Source organism: Littorina saxatilis, linkage group LG13, assembly GCF_037325665.1.
Source record: "Littorina saxatilis isolate snail1 linkage group LG13, US_GU_Lsax_2.0, whole genome shotgun sequence".
NCBI classification, from domain to species: domain Eukaryota; kingdom Metazoa; phylum Mollusca; class Gastropoda; order Littorinimorpha; family Littorinidae; genus Littorina; species Littorina saxatilis.
In genome coordinates this window covers 9774893-9791495 of record NC_090257.1, presented here as the reverse complement: position 1 = coordinate 9791495, position 16603 = coordinate 9774893, and the positions used below count along the sequence as shown (strand labels likewise).

Sequence of the window (16603 nt, the reverse complement as noted above, 5' to 3'; positions counted from 1 at the left end):
TAGCACGCTTTTCTGTACCTCTCTTTGTTTTAACTTTCTGAGCGTGTTTTTAATCCAAACATATCATATCTATATGTTTTTGGAATCAGGAACCGACAAGAAATAAGATGAAAGTGTTTTTAAATTGATTTCGACAATTTAATTTTGATAATAATTTTTATATATTTAATTTCCAGAGCTTGTTTTTAATCCAAATATAACATATTTATATGTTTTTGGAATCAGAAAATGATGGAGAATAAGATGAACGTAAATTTGGATCGTTTTATAAATTGTTATTTTTTTTTTACAATTTTCAGATTTTTAATGACCAAAGTCATTAATTAATTTTTAAGCCACCAAGCTGAAATGCAATACCGAAGTCCGGGCTTCGTCGAAGATTACTTGACGAAAATTTCAACTTTGGTTGAAAAGTGAGAGCGTGACAGTGCCGCCTCAACTTTCACGAAAAGCCGGATATGACGTCATCAAAGACATTTATCAAAAAAATGAAAAAAACGTTCGGGGATTTCATACCCAGGAACTCTCATGTCAAATTTCATAAAGATCGGTCCAGTAGTTTAGTCTGAATCGCTCTACACACACACACAGACACACACACACACACACACGCACGCACGCACGCACATACACCACGACCCTCGTCTCGAGTCCCCCCTCTACGTTAAAACATTAGTCAAAACTTGACTAAATGTAAAAATTATGCGATATATATTTTACAGCGATCCGAGCTGTCATTGATGTTTGGTGAATTTTTCAAATAATTAGGGCTTACTATCCGAAAGGCATGTGTCACAACGTTTCACGAGAGCAGGCTGACAAGAATGTCTTGCGCAGAAAACTGACTGAAATGGATGAAGAGAAGGAGACAGACAGACGTACAGACAGACAGATAGACATAGAGACAGACAGAGAGACAGACATACAGACAGAGATACAGACAGACAGACAGGCAATTTAAAACACGCACATTTATTTTTAATACGGAGTAACATACAAGTACCAGAGGGTCTCATATGAGCTACTGTATTAGTTTATTTGGATGTGAAAACTTATTTGACTTGGAATGATGTGGGTGAAAACGTTGTAAAGTGTATAGATATATTTCGAAGTGTATTATCCAAGCGGAGCGCGGGCGAAGCCCGCGCGTAGCGAGGTAGTTTTTTTTTTCATCTCCCAGCACTGAAAATTTTTTTGCCAAGTGGTGTCTGTCTGTGAACATTGTTCTAGAATTCATCTTTTAGCACAATATTAGCGACACTGTTTGGACAATTCTATTAAAATTAGGCGTACAAACTGATTTTGTTTCGGGGAATCCTCTCAGAGGATCAGAATTTTCATATAATATCATCGGAAGCTGTTACAACGGGAAAATGTGAAACTTTTGTCACTTTTTAACATGGAATTTCATCTTTGAGCGTTTCAAGCGGACTTTAATAAAATAGTTATTTGCGAATTAAGCAGCGGAAGACACTCACCGGTTCAACATGTGTATGGTCATTAAACCTCAAAACATTTCAGTAAGTGGTTTAGACAAACACCTCCGACATGTGAGGGTGACTGGTTTGTAGCTGAAGAGTTTTTTTCTAAAGTGTGTTCTAAATACAAATGACGTACTGGTAATGATGTAATGAGTTGTTCTAATCTTGTTCTTGGAACTCTTGCTGTTCCAAGCTTGTTCTTAGCAAGTCTTGGTGACGAGAACAAAGACTATCAATGAAATCTTTAGAAATAACCTCTGACAACGACGACGATGACGACGACGACGACGATAACAACAACAACAACAAATGACATCGACGACGACGACGACAACAACAACAACAACAACAACAACAACAAAAACAACAACACGAGAACAACAACAATCACGACAACGAACATGACAACAACAACACCAACAACTACGACGACAACTACAACGACTGGGTTATGATGACATCACCAATGATTTAAAGGCCGTTAAAAAATCGTTAAATCCTATTTCTTCACTGATTCTTATGAAATTTTAAAGGTAGGTTTGTTGTCCCCAACTTATTTTCACTCCATACTTTTCCAGAAGAAAAACATAATTTTGGCAGTTAAAAACCGTTAAATTTCAATTCTTCACCGATATTTATGAAATTTTGTGGGTAGGTTCGTTGTCCCCAACTGATTTTCACTCTATACCTTTCCAGAAGAAAGACATAATTTTGGCAGTTAAAAAACGTTAAATTTCAATTCTTCACCTATCTTTATGAAATTTAGTGGGTGGGTCCGTTGTCCCAAACTGAATTTTAAGACATACTTTTCCAGACAAAAAACCTTATTTTTGGCAGTTAAAAACCGTTAAATCTCAATTCTTCATCGATATTTATGAAATTTTGTGGGTAGGTTCGTTGTCCCCAACTGATTTTCACTCCATACTTTTCCAGAAGAAAAACATAATTTTGGCAGTTAAAAACCGTTACATTTAAATTTTCACCTATCTTTATGAAATTTAGTGGGTGGGTCCGTTGTCCCAAACTGAATTTCAAGACAAACTATTCCAGTCAAAAAAACTTATTTTTGGCAGTTAAAAACCGTTAAGTCTCAATTCTACACCGATATTTATGACATTTTGTGGGTAGGTTTGTTGTCAGATTTGACATGATGGCAGAATTGAAAGTGTGAGATATCCTGATGTTTCACAATTTATGCTGCATAATTCAGCCCCATAGGCGCTTGAATTTTAGGTGGAGTTGGATTTTTTTTCAGCCCAAACCAGTAACCCCCACATGGTTTTCATGTCCCTTTCTGAGAGACTTCAAGAAGTTTCAATTTGACGTCATGATTAGCCTGCCGCATTAGCAAGTATGAAAACACGTCATCGATGACACATTTTAAGACAGAGAGAGAGAGAGAGAGAGAGAGAGAGAGAGAGAGAGAGAGAGAGAGAGAGAGAGAGAGAGAGAGAGAATCATGTACACACAGATGGACGACTTCGCTTGGGGTATGTACTGCCCGGCAGTACACATCTAATTTATTATTTGATATGGAATCGCGAACAGACTAATTTATTTATGTATGTGTTTGTGAGGCGCTTAGAACTGTTTTAGGATTTGCACCATATACATATCCTCATTATCCAAGCGGAGCGCGGGCGAAGCCCGCGCGTAGCGAGGTAGTTTTTTTTTTCATCTCCCAGCACTGAAAATTTTTTGGCCAAGTGGTGTCTGTCTGGACATTGTTCTAGAATTCATCTTTTAGCACAATATTAGCGACACTGTTTGGACAATTCTATTAAAATTAGGCGTACAAACTGATTTTGTTTCGGGGAATCCTCTCAGAGGATCAGAATTTTCATATAATATCATCGGAAGCTGTTACAACGGGAAAATGTGAAACTTTTGTCACTTTTTAACATGGAATTTCATCTTTGAGCGTTTCAAGCGGACTTTAATAAAATAGTTATTTGCGAATTAAGCAGCGGAAGACACTCACCGGTTCAACATGTGTATGGTCATTAAACCTCAAAACATTTCAGTAAGTGGTTTAGACAAACACCTCCGCCATGTGAGGGTGACTGGTTTGTAGCTGAAGAGTTTTTTTCTAAAGTGTGTTCTAAATACAAATGACGTACTGGTAATGATGTAATGAGTTGTTCTAATCTTGTTCTTGGAACTCTTGCTGTTCCAAGCTTGTTCTTAGCAAGTCTTGGTGACGAGAACAAAGACTATCAATGAAATCTTTAGAAATAACCTCTGACAACGACGACGATGACGACGACGACGACGATAACAACAACAACAACAAATGACATCGACGACGACGACGACAACAACAACAACAACAACAACAACAACAACAACAACAACAACAACAACAACAACAACAACAACAACAACAACAACAAAAACAACAACACGAGAACAACAACAATCACGACAACGAACATGACAACAACAACACCAACAACTACGACGACAACTACAACGACTGGGTTATGATGACATCACCAATGATTTAAAGGCCGTTAAAAAATCGTTAAATCCTATTTCTTCACTGATTCTTATGAAATTTTAAAGGTAGGTTTGTTGTCCCCAACTTATTTTCACTCCATACTTTTCCAGAAGAAAAACATAATTTTGGCAGTTAAAAACCGTTAAAATTCAATTCTTCACCGATATTTATGAAATTTTGTGGGTAGGTTCGTTGTCCCCAACTGATTTTCACTCTATACTTTTCCAGAAGAAAGACATAATTTTGGCAGTTAAAAAACGGTAAATTTCAATTCTTCACCTATCTTTATGAAATTTAGTGGGTGGGTCCGTTGTCCCAAACTGAATTTTAAGACATACTTTTCCAGACAAAAAACCTTATTTTTGGCAGTTAAAAACCGTTAAATCTCAATTCTTCATCGATATTTATGAAATTTTGTGGGTAGGTTCGTTGTCCCCAACTGATTTTCACTCCATACTTTTCCAGAAGAAAAACATAATTTTGGCAGTTGAAAACCGTTACATTTAAATTTTCACCTATCTTTTTGAAATTTAGTGGGTGGCTCCGTTGTCCCAAACTGAATTTCAAGACAAACTATTCCAGTCAAAAAAACTTATTTTTGGCAGTTAAAAACCGTTAAGTCTCAATTCTACACCGATATTTATGACATTTTGTGGGTAGGTTTGTTGTCAGATTTGACATGATGGCAGAATTGAAAGTGTGAGATATCCTGATGTTTCACAATTTATGCTGCATAATTCAGCCCCATAGGCGCTTGAATTTTAGGTGGAGTTGGGTTTTTTTTCAGCCCAAACCAGTAACCCCCACATGGTTTTCATGTCCCTTTCTGAGAGACTTCAAGAAGTTTCAATTTGACGTCATGATTAGCCTGCCGCATTAGCAAGTATGAAAACACGTCATCGATGACACATTTTAAGACAGAGAGAGAGAGAGAGAGAGAGAGAGAGAGAGAGAGAGAGAGAGAGAGAGAGAGAGAGAGAGAGAGAGAGAGAATCATGTACACACAGATGGACGACTTCGCTTGGGGTATGTACTGCCCGGCAGTACACATCTACTTAATTATTATTTTAAGTTATTGAGACATCCCAGTGCACTAAGGGATTTATAGAGCAAATCGAGAAAATTCATTATTGAACGAAGCGCATAGCGCTGAGTTCAATAATTATTTTCGAGATTTGCTCTATAAATCCCTTAGTGCACTGGGATTGTTTCAATAACGATATTGTCGGTACCGCCAGAGAAAAAAGAAGATACAACACGCACATTTTGAATAGGCATAACTATGTGTTTGTTTGTTTGTTTGCTTAACGCCCAGCCGACCACGAAGGGCCATATCAGGGCGGTGCTGCTTTGACATTTAACGTGCGCCACACACAAGACAGAAGTCGCAGCACAGGCTTCATGTCTCACCCAGTCACATTATTCTGACACCGGACCAACCAGTACACTAACCCCAGAATGCCAGACGCCCTTCGGAGTAGCCACTAGATTGCCAATTTTGAAGTCTTAGGTATGACCCGGCCGGGGTTCGAACCCACGACCTCCCGATCACGGGGCAGACGCCTTACCACTAGGCCAACCGTGCCGGTATAACTATGTGTGGTCAGGTCTACATTTGTGTGGGCTGTCTCAAGTGTGTCGTGCTTTCGTCACACGCAAACTCTTGTTTTAATTTATGTTGGTAAATTCCAGTGTAGCGTTAAGCTAAACAGTGATGATCTTTCAGAGAGACCTCATTTGAACTCGGAGAAAGGACTGTGTTCTTAGTTATTTGCGATTCGAAACCTCCAGTCAAGCTTCGACGGATTGACTGTGCAGAGTGACTCCCCTTGAATTGTTGACCCCCTTGACCCCCAAGGTCGACGGTTAGCACATTTTCAAATTAAATGTGGCATGTTTCTCGTGTGGTATCTTCACTCATCGGGGAGTCTGGTACTAAATATGAACGGTAAGAATGCTCTGAACCCTACACGTATTATATCCCCATCGTTTTATCGTTCACATTTGCCCAACATGTTAATTTGCTGAGCGGGGTTTATGTCGTCTGCTAGGCTATGGCAATCGAACCACTGTGCGACAGTCTCATTTCAAAAACAAAAATTGCTCGCATGAGGCAGGGTGGTAATAAGTCTTATATATGGTAAGACCGTTCTAAACACTACACGTTTTCGATTCCGATTGCTCTTGCCTTGAAATAATGTACGCATATTTTGCAACGCGCATTTGGATAGGCGTAACTGTGTGGTCAGGTTTGTGTCAGACCTACTTTTGTGTGGGCTGTCTCAAGTGTGTCGTGCTTTCGTCACACGCAAACTCTTGTTTTAATTTCTGTTGGTAAATTCCAGTGTAGCGTTAAAGGCACAGTAAGCCTCCCGTAAACCATCACAGAGCTCCCCGAGCGTCTAAATACAGTACAAGCATACTTCCATTTGAACGCTCACCGAACGGGAACATCCTGGCTGCTTTCTGTCGAGCGTGAGACATTTTCAAAGAATTTATTTTCGTAGACTTGTTCGTTAACAACAACGGCGCCTCGTTTTTGCGCTAGACCTAACTTTTAAAATCTAAATAATAAATTGACAGCTTGTTACACAAACATTCTTTAATCATAAAATAATTCGTTTTTCATCAAGACAAGATCAGAACAATTCGAAGTTGTGAAAGTTTAAAAAAAAAAGAAAAGCCCGGAAGCAGGGTCACGCAAGGGTCGTAGCAGACGAAGGTTTATCAGTGCAAATCGCCGTTCCTCTCAACAGTCAAAAGCCATCGCTAGAGTTCTTGTGAACCACAGCCGTTGTTTCGTGCATAAAAAACGTGCTATTGTAGATAAGCTCACATCGAGTCGCATTCATGACTAACTGACGACTGCATTGTGAAAAAGGAAAACTGGATCACACGGGTTCACGATGGCTCAGGGGTAAGATAAACCACGCAAAAATAAATTCTTTGAAAATTGTTCGCTCTTTACGGAGGGCACCTAGGATGTTCTCAATTGGTGAGTGTTTAAATGAAAGGGTGTTTGTATTGTGTGTAAAAGCCTGACCGTATCTGTGATGGTTTACGGGAGGCTTACTCTGCCTTTAAGATAAAAAGTGATGATCTTTCATAGAGACCTCATTTAAACTCGGAGAAAGGACTGTGCTCTTAGTTATTTGCGATTGGAAACCTTCATCGAGCTTCGACAGATTGACTGTGCAGAGTTTTGCCCCTTGCCAAGGTCGACGGAAAGCACATTTTCAAAATAAATGAGGCATGTTTCTCGTGTGGTATCTTCACTCATCGGGGAGTCTGGTACTAAATATGAACGGTAAGAATGCTCTGAACCTCACACGTATTATATCCCCATCGTTTTATCGTTCACATTTGCCCAACATGTTAATAGCTGAGCGGGATTTATGTCGTCTGCTAGGCGGCTATGGCAATCAAACCACTGCACTGAGTCTCATTTCAAAAACAAAAATTGCTCGTCACGTTGCACTGAGTCTGCACGCATGAGGCAAGCTGGTAATAAGTCTTATATATGGTAAGAACGTTCTAAACCCTACACGTTTTCGATTCCGATTGTTCTTGCCTTGAAATAATAATTCGGAAAACATTCATTTACTGAACTGATGCAGTCGTATTTCAATGTATTCTGCTACGTGCTATTCTAGCTGCTACGTTATCGGAATAACACTTGTGTTTTCTGTTAGCTGCTGGGAATTGTATACTAACTCATCATTTGGTAATGTGAATAATAAGCTACATGCCACTAACATGGCATAATTATGAGAGGAATCTTCGCAAGTCGAAACTGAAAAATTAGACACAGCGGGTTAAATTTTTAGATCAGTGGCAACTGTGGCACAGGCACATGCAATCTGTCAGAAAAAACCCACTTCTGCTTTAATCGAAAAGCAGGAAATGTATGGTCATAATCATTGGTATTGTGGAGAATATAAGCTACATGTCATTAATTAATTCTGAGGATGAGAGTACAGTCTCGCTTTGGCAAAGGGTGTAATAATACGCTCTGTGGAAAAGTTAGGGCACTCCAAGAGTCCGCTAACAGATTTAAGCGCATCGCCATTAACCAATCAACTGGTTCACATCAGTCATGTGACACCAGTACTTACTGACAATTATTATTATTATTATTATTATTTAGGTTATTGAGACATCCCAGTGCACTAAGGGATTTATAGAGCAAATCGAGAAAATTCATTATTGAACGAAGCGCATAGAGCTGATTTCAATAATTATTTTCGAGATTTGCTCTATAAATCCCTTAGTGCACTGGGAATGTTTCAATAACGATATTGTCAGTACCGCCATAGAAAAAAGAAGATTCCAAACGCACCTTTTGCTACGCGCATTTGAATAGGCATAACTGTGTGGTCAGGTCGTGTACAGTAAGATCTACTTTTGTTTGGGGTGTCTCAAGTGTGTCGAGCTTTCGTCACACGCATTTTAATTTCTGTTGGTAAATTCCAGTGTAGCGTTAAGCTGAACAGTGATGATCTTTCAGAGAGACCTCATTTGAACTCGGAGAAAGGACTGTGTTCTTCGTTATTTGCGATTCGAAACCTCCAGTCGAGCTTCGACGGATTGACTGTGCGGAGTGACTCCCCTTGAATTGACTACCCCCCGAAGGACTCGCCAATTAGCACATTTTCAAAATAAATGTGGCATATTTCTCGTGTTGTATCTTCACTCATCTGGGAGTCTGATACTAAATATGAACGGTAAGAATGCTCTGAACCCTACACGAGGACTGGGTGGCCGAGTGAAAACGCACTTGCGCTCGGAAGCGAGAGCCTGCGAGTTCGACCCTGGGTCAGGGCGTTAGCAATTTTCTCCCCCCTTTCCTAACCTAGGTGGTGGATTCAAGTGCTAGTCTTTCGGATGAGACGAAAAACCGAGGTCCCTTCGTGTACACTACATTGGGGTGTGCACGTTAAAGATCCCACGATTGACAAAAGGGTCTTTCCTGGCAAAATTGTATAGGCATAGATAAAAATGTCCACCAAAATACCCGTGTGACTTGGAATAATAGGCCGTGAAAAGTAGGATATGCGCCGAAATGGCTGCGATCTGCTGGCCGATGTGAATGCGTGATGTATTGTGTAAAACAATTCCATCTCACACGGCATAAATAAATCCCTGCGCCTTGAATATGTGCGCGATATAAATTGCATAAAATAAACAAATATAAAGAAAAAAAAATAAATCCCTGCGCTTAGAACTGTACCCACGGAATACGCGCGATATAAGCCTCATATTGATTGATTGATTGATTGATATCCCCATCGTTTTTTCGTTCACATTTGCCCAACATGTTAATTTGCTGAGCGGGGTTTATGTCGTCTGCTAGGCTAGGGCAATCGAACCACTGCAGTCTGCACTGAGTCTGCACGCATGAGGCAGGCTGGTAATAAGTCTTATATAGAACGTTCTGAACCCTACACGTTTTCGATTACGATTGTTCTTGCCTTGAAATAATAATTCGGAAACCATTCATTTACTGAACTGATGCAGTCGTATTTCAGTGTAGTCTGCTACGTATGACAGAGTCGATCGAGTCAGTCTTCCAAACTGGTCTAGCTGGTACGTTATCGGAATAACACTTGTGTTTTCTGTAAGCCGCTGGGAATTGTATACTAACTCATCAATTGGTAATGTGGATGATAAGCTACATGCCACTAACACGGCATATGAGAAGAATCTATGCAAGTCGGCGAAAATGAGATGAAACACAGCGGCTTCTATTTTTAGATCAGTGGCAACTGTGGCACAGGCACATGCAATCTGTCAGAAAAAAAACCCACTTCTGCTTTAATTGAGAAGCAGGGAATTCATGGTCATTTGGTATTGTGGAGAATATAAGCTACATGTCATTAATTAATTCTGAGGATGAGAGCACAGTCTCGCTTAGGCAAAGGGCGGAAGAATACGCTCTGTGGAAAAGTTAGCGCACTCCAAGAGTGCGCTAACAGTTTTAGCGCATCGCCATTAGCCAATCAACTGGTTCACATCAGTCATGTGACACCAGTACTTACTGACAATTATATTATTATACTCCCATGCAAACATCCGTGTGTCCCGTGCAGGCGTGCCGACAGGGAAGGTGATCGGGATGTACCCCATCAACGAGACACCGTGCTGCATGAAGGGCAAGGACGCGGAAGGGTTCGGCGTGCTGCATGACGTGGTGCAGAACGTGCTGGGGGGCACTCTCATCACCAGCGTCAGGAGAGTTGACGACATGTACGTTCTGCTCACCAGGAAAGGTGAGTGTTGGCTAGGTGGGGGTGGGGGGAGTGGGGTTGGGGGTTGGGGGGTGGGATGATCAGTAGCTTGGACCAACGAATTTGTTTTATCCAGTAAAAAGTTTTGAAGACATGGTCTTTTGAAAGACATATACGGGCGCTTTGACATTTAACGTGCGCCACACACAAGACAGAAGTCACAGCACAGGCTTCATGTCTCACCCAGTCACATTATTCTGACACCGGACCAACCAATCCTAGCACTAACCCCATAATGCCAGACGCCAGGCGGAGCAGCCACTAGATTGCCAATTTTAAAGTCTTAGGTATGACCCGGCCGGGGTTCGAACCCACGACCTCCCGCTCACTGGGCGGACGCCTTACCACTAGGCCACCGTGTTGCGGTACAGGAAGCAGCAAGGAAGTTGAGTTTTGGTAAGTGTCAAAGTAGAACGATGTTCTTATCCACTTTAAATGCCTGGCGGGATCTGAGATGGTGAGCCGTTTTCACGGACTGAATAGCTGAAGAGTAACTAACCAGCGTTAGAAAGACGAAGACACCGTACAGCCAAATGCATGGGTTGGACTGACAAAGGTCATGAATCCTGAGAAAAAAAAAAGAGAGGCCATAATCGAATCCGGATTTCAGGCATATACCGGAGGAATACCACCCATGCCCGAGACCCTCTTTGCCCAGGCTGGATTGTGTCCCCTGAAGTGCACGTGTGTGTGGGTCCCCATTGGCCGACCAAAGTCTCCCACTGGGCACTTATTCAAAGATCGACCAGTTGAGCTGGGTGCCATAATAATATTATCTAGTTCTTATTTTAAGAGGCGTCTGTAGAGTATGAAGCCCAACTCTCTCGCAATTAAAGCACCGTGCTGTTCAATACACGCACGTCTTTCACCGTGGCTAATTAAAAAAAAGAAAGTGGTGAGAAAGGAAAGCCTTGTCTCAGCCCAAAGTTTACTTCAGATCGCTTGAAATCCAACCGTTATATTTAGTACAACTTCTTGTGCCACTAAACAAAACGTGTACCCATCGCATACAGTTATTTCCGAAACCATATCTTTTTATTTAAGGTGTGGCAGTTCTCCTAATTCTACAGCTTACTATGTTGTTGTTTCTAAGCTAATTGCCGGCGAGAACTAGTAAAAGTTGTAAAGAGGAACAGAGAGAGATAAATTTGCCTATATGTTTCTCTCTGCCCAGCGTTGCAGACTAGTGCATGCAGTTGATGTTATTTTTCTTTTATGATGTTACCTCGCGTTGTGTTTTTCCCTATCTCCTAGTGCAATGCAAATCTAACCCTAGTCTATTGCTATCTCTTTGCTTTTCCTAAGATTCCGGCTTGACTGGTCAACACTTAATTCTATGAACTGAACAGGAACTCAATCAACTTGAACACCGATCAAACATAAAGGGAGTCCACACATGGGTTGTAATATTTCGAGCAGGTTTATTTATCAAAACGGTCAAACGACCAGCATAAAATGGTAAGTTAAATACAAATTACATGATACAAAATTCACCTTACAGGCACACGCTTCCGCTCAGGTAATATGTCATCTAAAATACCTAATCTCCCAACCCCCGAATCTATCTAAGATGAGGTTCTGCAGTCTGACGCCTAGCTAACTAATCCTTGATCCCATACAGGATGTGTTTGTTCCCTGACTAGCTAAAGTTGGGTGTCTAGAATTTCAACAGGGATGCTACTTATTTTTCCTGGCTGCAAACGGAAGAACAGTTCTTTCCTCACCAGGCTACAGAATTATTAAATGGATAGTCTGAGACTCCTTATTGCTAAAGTTTGATCATCGAGAAACCCAGGCCTCGGCCCTTATCTCTTCGACGATGTTTTAGTCCCTATGCTCAAAGTTCTACTCCTATTTATGAACGTACTGTACGCTGTCTAACCCGACTGCAATGGGTTTAACAAACGCACGCGTACGTCCAGTAGTTTTACTGTCGCCTATCTATCTAAGTTTGTCGGACCTACCCGGTCCGATTTGGTTTAGTTTCTATCTGTCTACGACGATTTTTCTCCTAACCTAACTTTTGGATCGCTCGGAACCAGACAATTCGACTGGCCCGAGTGGTGATGATCGTCCTTTGAAGCTAAACGTACTCCTATTCTGCCTATTTGAATGAAAGAGAATCTCAAGATTCTTTACTGCTAGCAATTTACCCTACTCTGTCAAATTTATCCTGCAAAACCTAACGACCTTTCTGCGCTCCGATCTTTTATACCCCTTCTAACCTAGTAACTCTAAAATAATGTCCTGATGTTTCGCATTGGCTAAATTAGCAACAATGGCCGACTCTCTCGCGGAATCATCCGCAGTAAAACATAATCCCTCATTATCCCTACTTTCCCTACAATTACGATGTCCGCAGACATCGTTTCATTAACATTTCAATACACTTGCTTGCTCTACAATTTTATTCTATTCAAAAGAGCTTCAATCGCCCATTAGATCAACATTTCGTCTGCTCCGGTCGGCAGACCGTTGTTCTTTAGAACACAACTTTCATCGGTCGCTAAGCCGATCGTGTCTCCTACCGAGCTTTAAAACGGGCTCTAATGACCCGGGAACATATTTATTATAACTTCTCCTACTGCTTAAAACGTTCAACTATTCAACTAACGCTACAATAACAGGTTTGTTAACTTTTCGTCTTATTCCCAGCATCTAACTTGCTGACAAAACAACATGGCGGCCATCGCCCATATCGAAACTAAAACTCATTCCTTACGGAAATCCTAACTACATCATTTTCATGCATTATGACATACGGGGAAAAGCTGGCATTTGCAATGACAATCCAGATTCTATTCTGGACTGCCTTTGCTGCTGCAAACTTTATCGTGTTGACGGCATTCCCGTCACACTCCCCCCAACCCAAATTCTATGTGATTAACAAAACACATTGAATAAAACATTTTGTCGATAAAGTTTAACTCAATCGATTTACGAAACAATGTCGTTTCGTTTAACATATTTCAATTAACAAACCCAACATCAATTCATCTCTAACTACATGACAATGAATAATGAAAAAGGTTACCGGTTTTGAGTAACCAACTGTTTAAACTAGAGCCTCCATGGCTTTACCTTTTCTTAATACCGGTTTTGAGTAACCAACTGTTTAATACTTATTAAGCCTCCATGGCTTTACCTTTTCTGAATACCGGTTTTGAGTAACCAACTGTTTAATTGCTTCGTAAGCCTCCATGGCTTTACCTTGTCTATTACCGGTTTCGAGTAACCAACTTTCCAACGAACTGACGGGACGGAAAGCAAAGGGATATCGAAGTACCCCTTTCCGCACAATTCGTTTCGCCGATTTTCATAATCTAAATCCTACCTTAATACTTCCCTCATTTTTCTCATTCTTACCACTTCCAATTCCTCTCGCACACCCGCAAACATTTACTTTGAGACAACAAAACATAATCACCTGTGACAGCAACTGACCTATGGTGCCCTTTAATTACATTCGCCCAAACTGTCCTTATTGTCCAGACAAAACGATATGAGAGATTACATCACTTTGACTCTGACAAATGACACTACTTATTACGAACACAAGAACAACTCTAGCAGAATCATACCAGAGTGATAAGCAACCTCGTTGCTCCTCTGTCCGAACGTGACCAAAAGCCAGGAGGTGGCCATGGTGGAGGTCTGACTGGTTGTCTGATTTTACCCGGCAAAACCCACCCTGTCTCCCAAACAAGCTCAACAATGGCTTTTGTTGCTCTTTTGACAATGCCCAGTGTCTCGGCCTTCACCTCGTAACCCTGCTTGAGATCAGTCACGTCACTTGATCTCTCTTCTGTCTTTGTAGTCTTTTCTGTCTCTGTTACAAGTAAAAAGCACCTGTGCGAATCATCTTGGTCAGAACCACCTTGTTCTGTCGTGTCTCTCTGAAGACTGATGCAGTCTTGTGTTTCTCTCGTCTCTGTGGGATCTAACTGTCCCGTCACACTAGCTTTAGTCTCGTTTGTCTCTTGCAAATCTTTATTTTGTACCACAAGGGTACCTTCCCTGTCTACAGTTTCTTGTTCTGCTTCACATGTTTCTCCCACTACAACTCTCTCCCTGGAGTTAGTGCTTTCTTCGGTACTTAGTAGGCCATCATCGACTGGATCAGTTACATCCATACTCTTGAGTAAGTCAGATGGTCTCTGAGCAACTGGTACGTCTTTGACTTGTGTCTGTGATTCCCGTTTATCATCTCCCACCTCTGGGGCTATTGCAACACCTGAAGCATCAAGTTTTGAAATACGTTCAATCAGAAGACCTTTCTTCTCACAACTGCCAAGGGGTGAACCCACCAATTCTGAACTAGTCAAATCCTGCGTCTCCCAAGACGCCTTACTTTGATTCACTAGAACACGTTCTTCCACCACAACCCCTCTTCCGGATACCTTGGTACAATCATCCACAACTCTTTCCCCAGAGTTACTATTGTCACCCGTACCTATCACACTGTCTTGAGCCGAATCAGCCACATCCTCACCTTCTGGTGAGGCAGAATTCCTCTGAACAACTGATCCAACCAAAGAACCCTTTTCAAAACTTGCTTCTCTTTCTTGGTTTGCTTTAGGAGACATCGCTTCCTCCTTTCCCATTTTAAACCTGGAACCACCTTTTCCCTTAAAGGGAAATCTGTTGTAACGAACGAACTCCCTTGTTCCATTCCCTCGAGATCTTCTATCGAAATCTCTACCCTTGTTTGAGTTACTGGCCTCACATCCAGCCTCCTTTGGTAAGTTTTCTTTGCCCTCGTGGCTGCTTTCCTTACCCCGTGTTTTCTTGTCGTGACCCTTTATCTTTTCCTCAAAGATTTCCATTGTTTTCTTCATCTGTCTCAGGACAGCCTCCATACTTGTAGTTGCGTTCTCGTCCTCTTCCCGTTTGTTTCTTTCTTCCCCCTTTTGCTCATTAAGCAGACCCTCCTCGTAGTTCTGTACTAACTCAGTCTCTTGGGCAAGTTCAATTGCCTCATCGAGTGTCTTTGGCTTCCCATACAACACGTGTTCTCTCATTGCTGCGTTGTCTAACCCCCCGATGAACTTGTCTATTAGGATACCTTCTAGGCCGGTGTTATAGTCTTCGGGGTATGCCTTCTCGGCAAGTTCTTGGATAGACCGTCCAAATTCTTGGATGTCTTCATTTCGCCTTTTTCTTCTATTCTTGAACTCATTCCTGTACATGTTAATGGCGCCTACTGGTGTGAGACATTTAGTTAGCACCCTTTCCAATGACTCGTAGTCTTCTCCATCCATCCCCTTCAACACCCTTTCCACTATCAAATCCGCCTTTCCCTTGAGACACATCCTCAATTGTATTCCCTTCTCCTCATACGACCACCCGTTCCATTTAGCTATTCGCTCGAACTTCCCCAAGTATGAGTTCACATTGGTGCTCCCATCGAACTTATCCGCCTCCGTCTGTCGCCTATGTGTAAAGACTTCTGAGTGCAATTCCCGTCTGACATGACCATAATACTTTTCCGAGGGAACTTGTCTGACATCCCCATAAGAATCTGTACTGCAGTCTCCGCAATCCCCGGACTTTACGTCATGTCTATTGACGTCACCAAATGTTGTACAGTCATTGCAACACTCAGTTTGACCTGTGCATATTTTGGAACGCGCGTAGTAATCTCTGAAGTCGCATTCTTCATTTCTGTTTGCATGCTCGACATACTCGCGCTGACGATCAAGCTCACTTCTCGTCCTTTGATAGCCATATTCTTGTGAGGAATAAAACCTTGCTTGGCTAGAATGAACCGACGCTTTCTGCGCGTATTGCGGCGCACGATATGTGAAAAGATTTCTTGATTCTCTCTGTGGATTTATGTGATTGTGTTTCGATGTGTCATTCTTCGTTTCTCCGCACGGTAGGAAATCTTCCTGGCATCTTTGTTCTATCGTATCTACTTTTCTGCCAAAAATAGCCCTTAGAACCCCAAATAGCAGGAATAACCCACCCAGATGCACTGCCGGGTACAAATAACTCGACAACATACCCGTTTCATCATTCTCCATCTCGATAAGACCCTCTACTCAGGTTATTTCCTACCTAGCACTTGTAGATCTGACACATCATTGTTCAACACATTACATCATATCATACATTCTTTACGCATTTCGCTCCCTCTGTTTGACAGACGCTCAAGTTATACTGGGTTCCCTATCTCTTTAAATATCACATTTCACTATTCTACTCTAAAAAGAGGCTAAAAAAAATGTTTTGTTCTAAAATTTCGTTCTTGGTCCAATTCTGACCCTTTTTGACCAGTCAAAATTCTATCCAATGGTCACGGCGCCATCTGTGGCAGTTCTCCTAATTCTACA

General features: G+C 41.5%; 2 protein-coding genes and 1 long non-coding RNA gene across 3 annotated transcripts in view; 1 reads left to right on the top strand and 2 right to left on the bottom strand.

Moving 5' to 3' along the window:
* Positions 1 to 16603, top strand: part of LOC138983550 (cell surface hyaluronidase-like) — a 76845-nt gene that overhangs the window by 5936 nt on the left and 54306 nt on the right. The window contains exon 5 of the mRNA XM_070356817.1: positions 10071 to 10250. Coding sequence (XP_070212918.1) covers positions 10071 to 10250 — 180 coding nt within the window. The remainder of the gene's footprint in view (positions 1 to 10070; positions 10251 to 16603) is intronic.
* Positions 11670 to 15545, bottom strand: LOC138983555 (cilia- and flagella-associated protein 251-like). Its single transcript, XM_070356826.1, has 2 exons — positions 13479 to 15545; positions 11670 to 13413 (listed from the first exon to the last, which is right to left on the bottom strand). Exon 1 carries the CDS (start codon positions 15527 to 15529, stop codon positions 13844 to 13846), a length of 1686 nt encoding a protein of 561 aa, XP_070212927.1. The 5' UTR covers positions 15530 to 15545; the 3' UTR covers positions 11670 to 13413; positions 13479 to 13843.
* LOC138983563 (uncharacterized) overlaps positions 11670 to 16603 on the bottom strand; it is a 285239-nt gene continuing 280305 nt past the window's right edge. The window contains exon 2 of the long non-coding RNA XR_011461196.1: positions 11670 to 13125. This is a non-coding gene — a long non-coding RNA (uncharacterized lncRNA). The remainder of the gene's footprint in view (positions 13126 to 16603) is intronic.

What these genes read in the sequence shown, in the direction of transcription:
- LOC138983555 (XM_070356826.1), bottom strand. Translation starts at nt 15,529, where the DNA reads ATGGATGGAGAAGACTACGAGTCATTGGAAAGGGTGCTAACTAAATGT.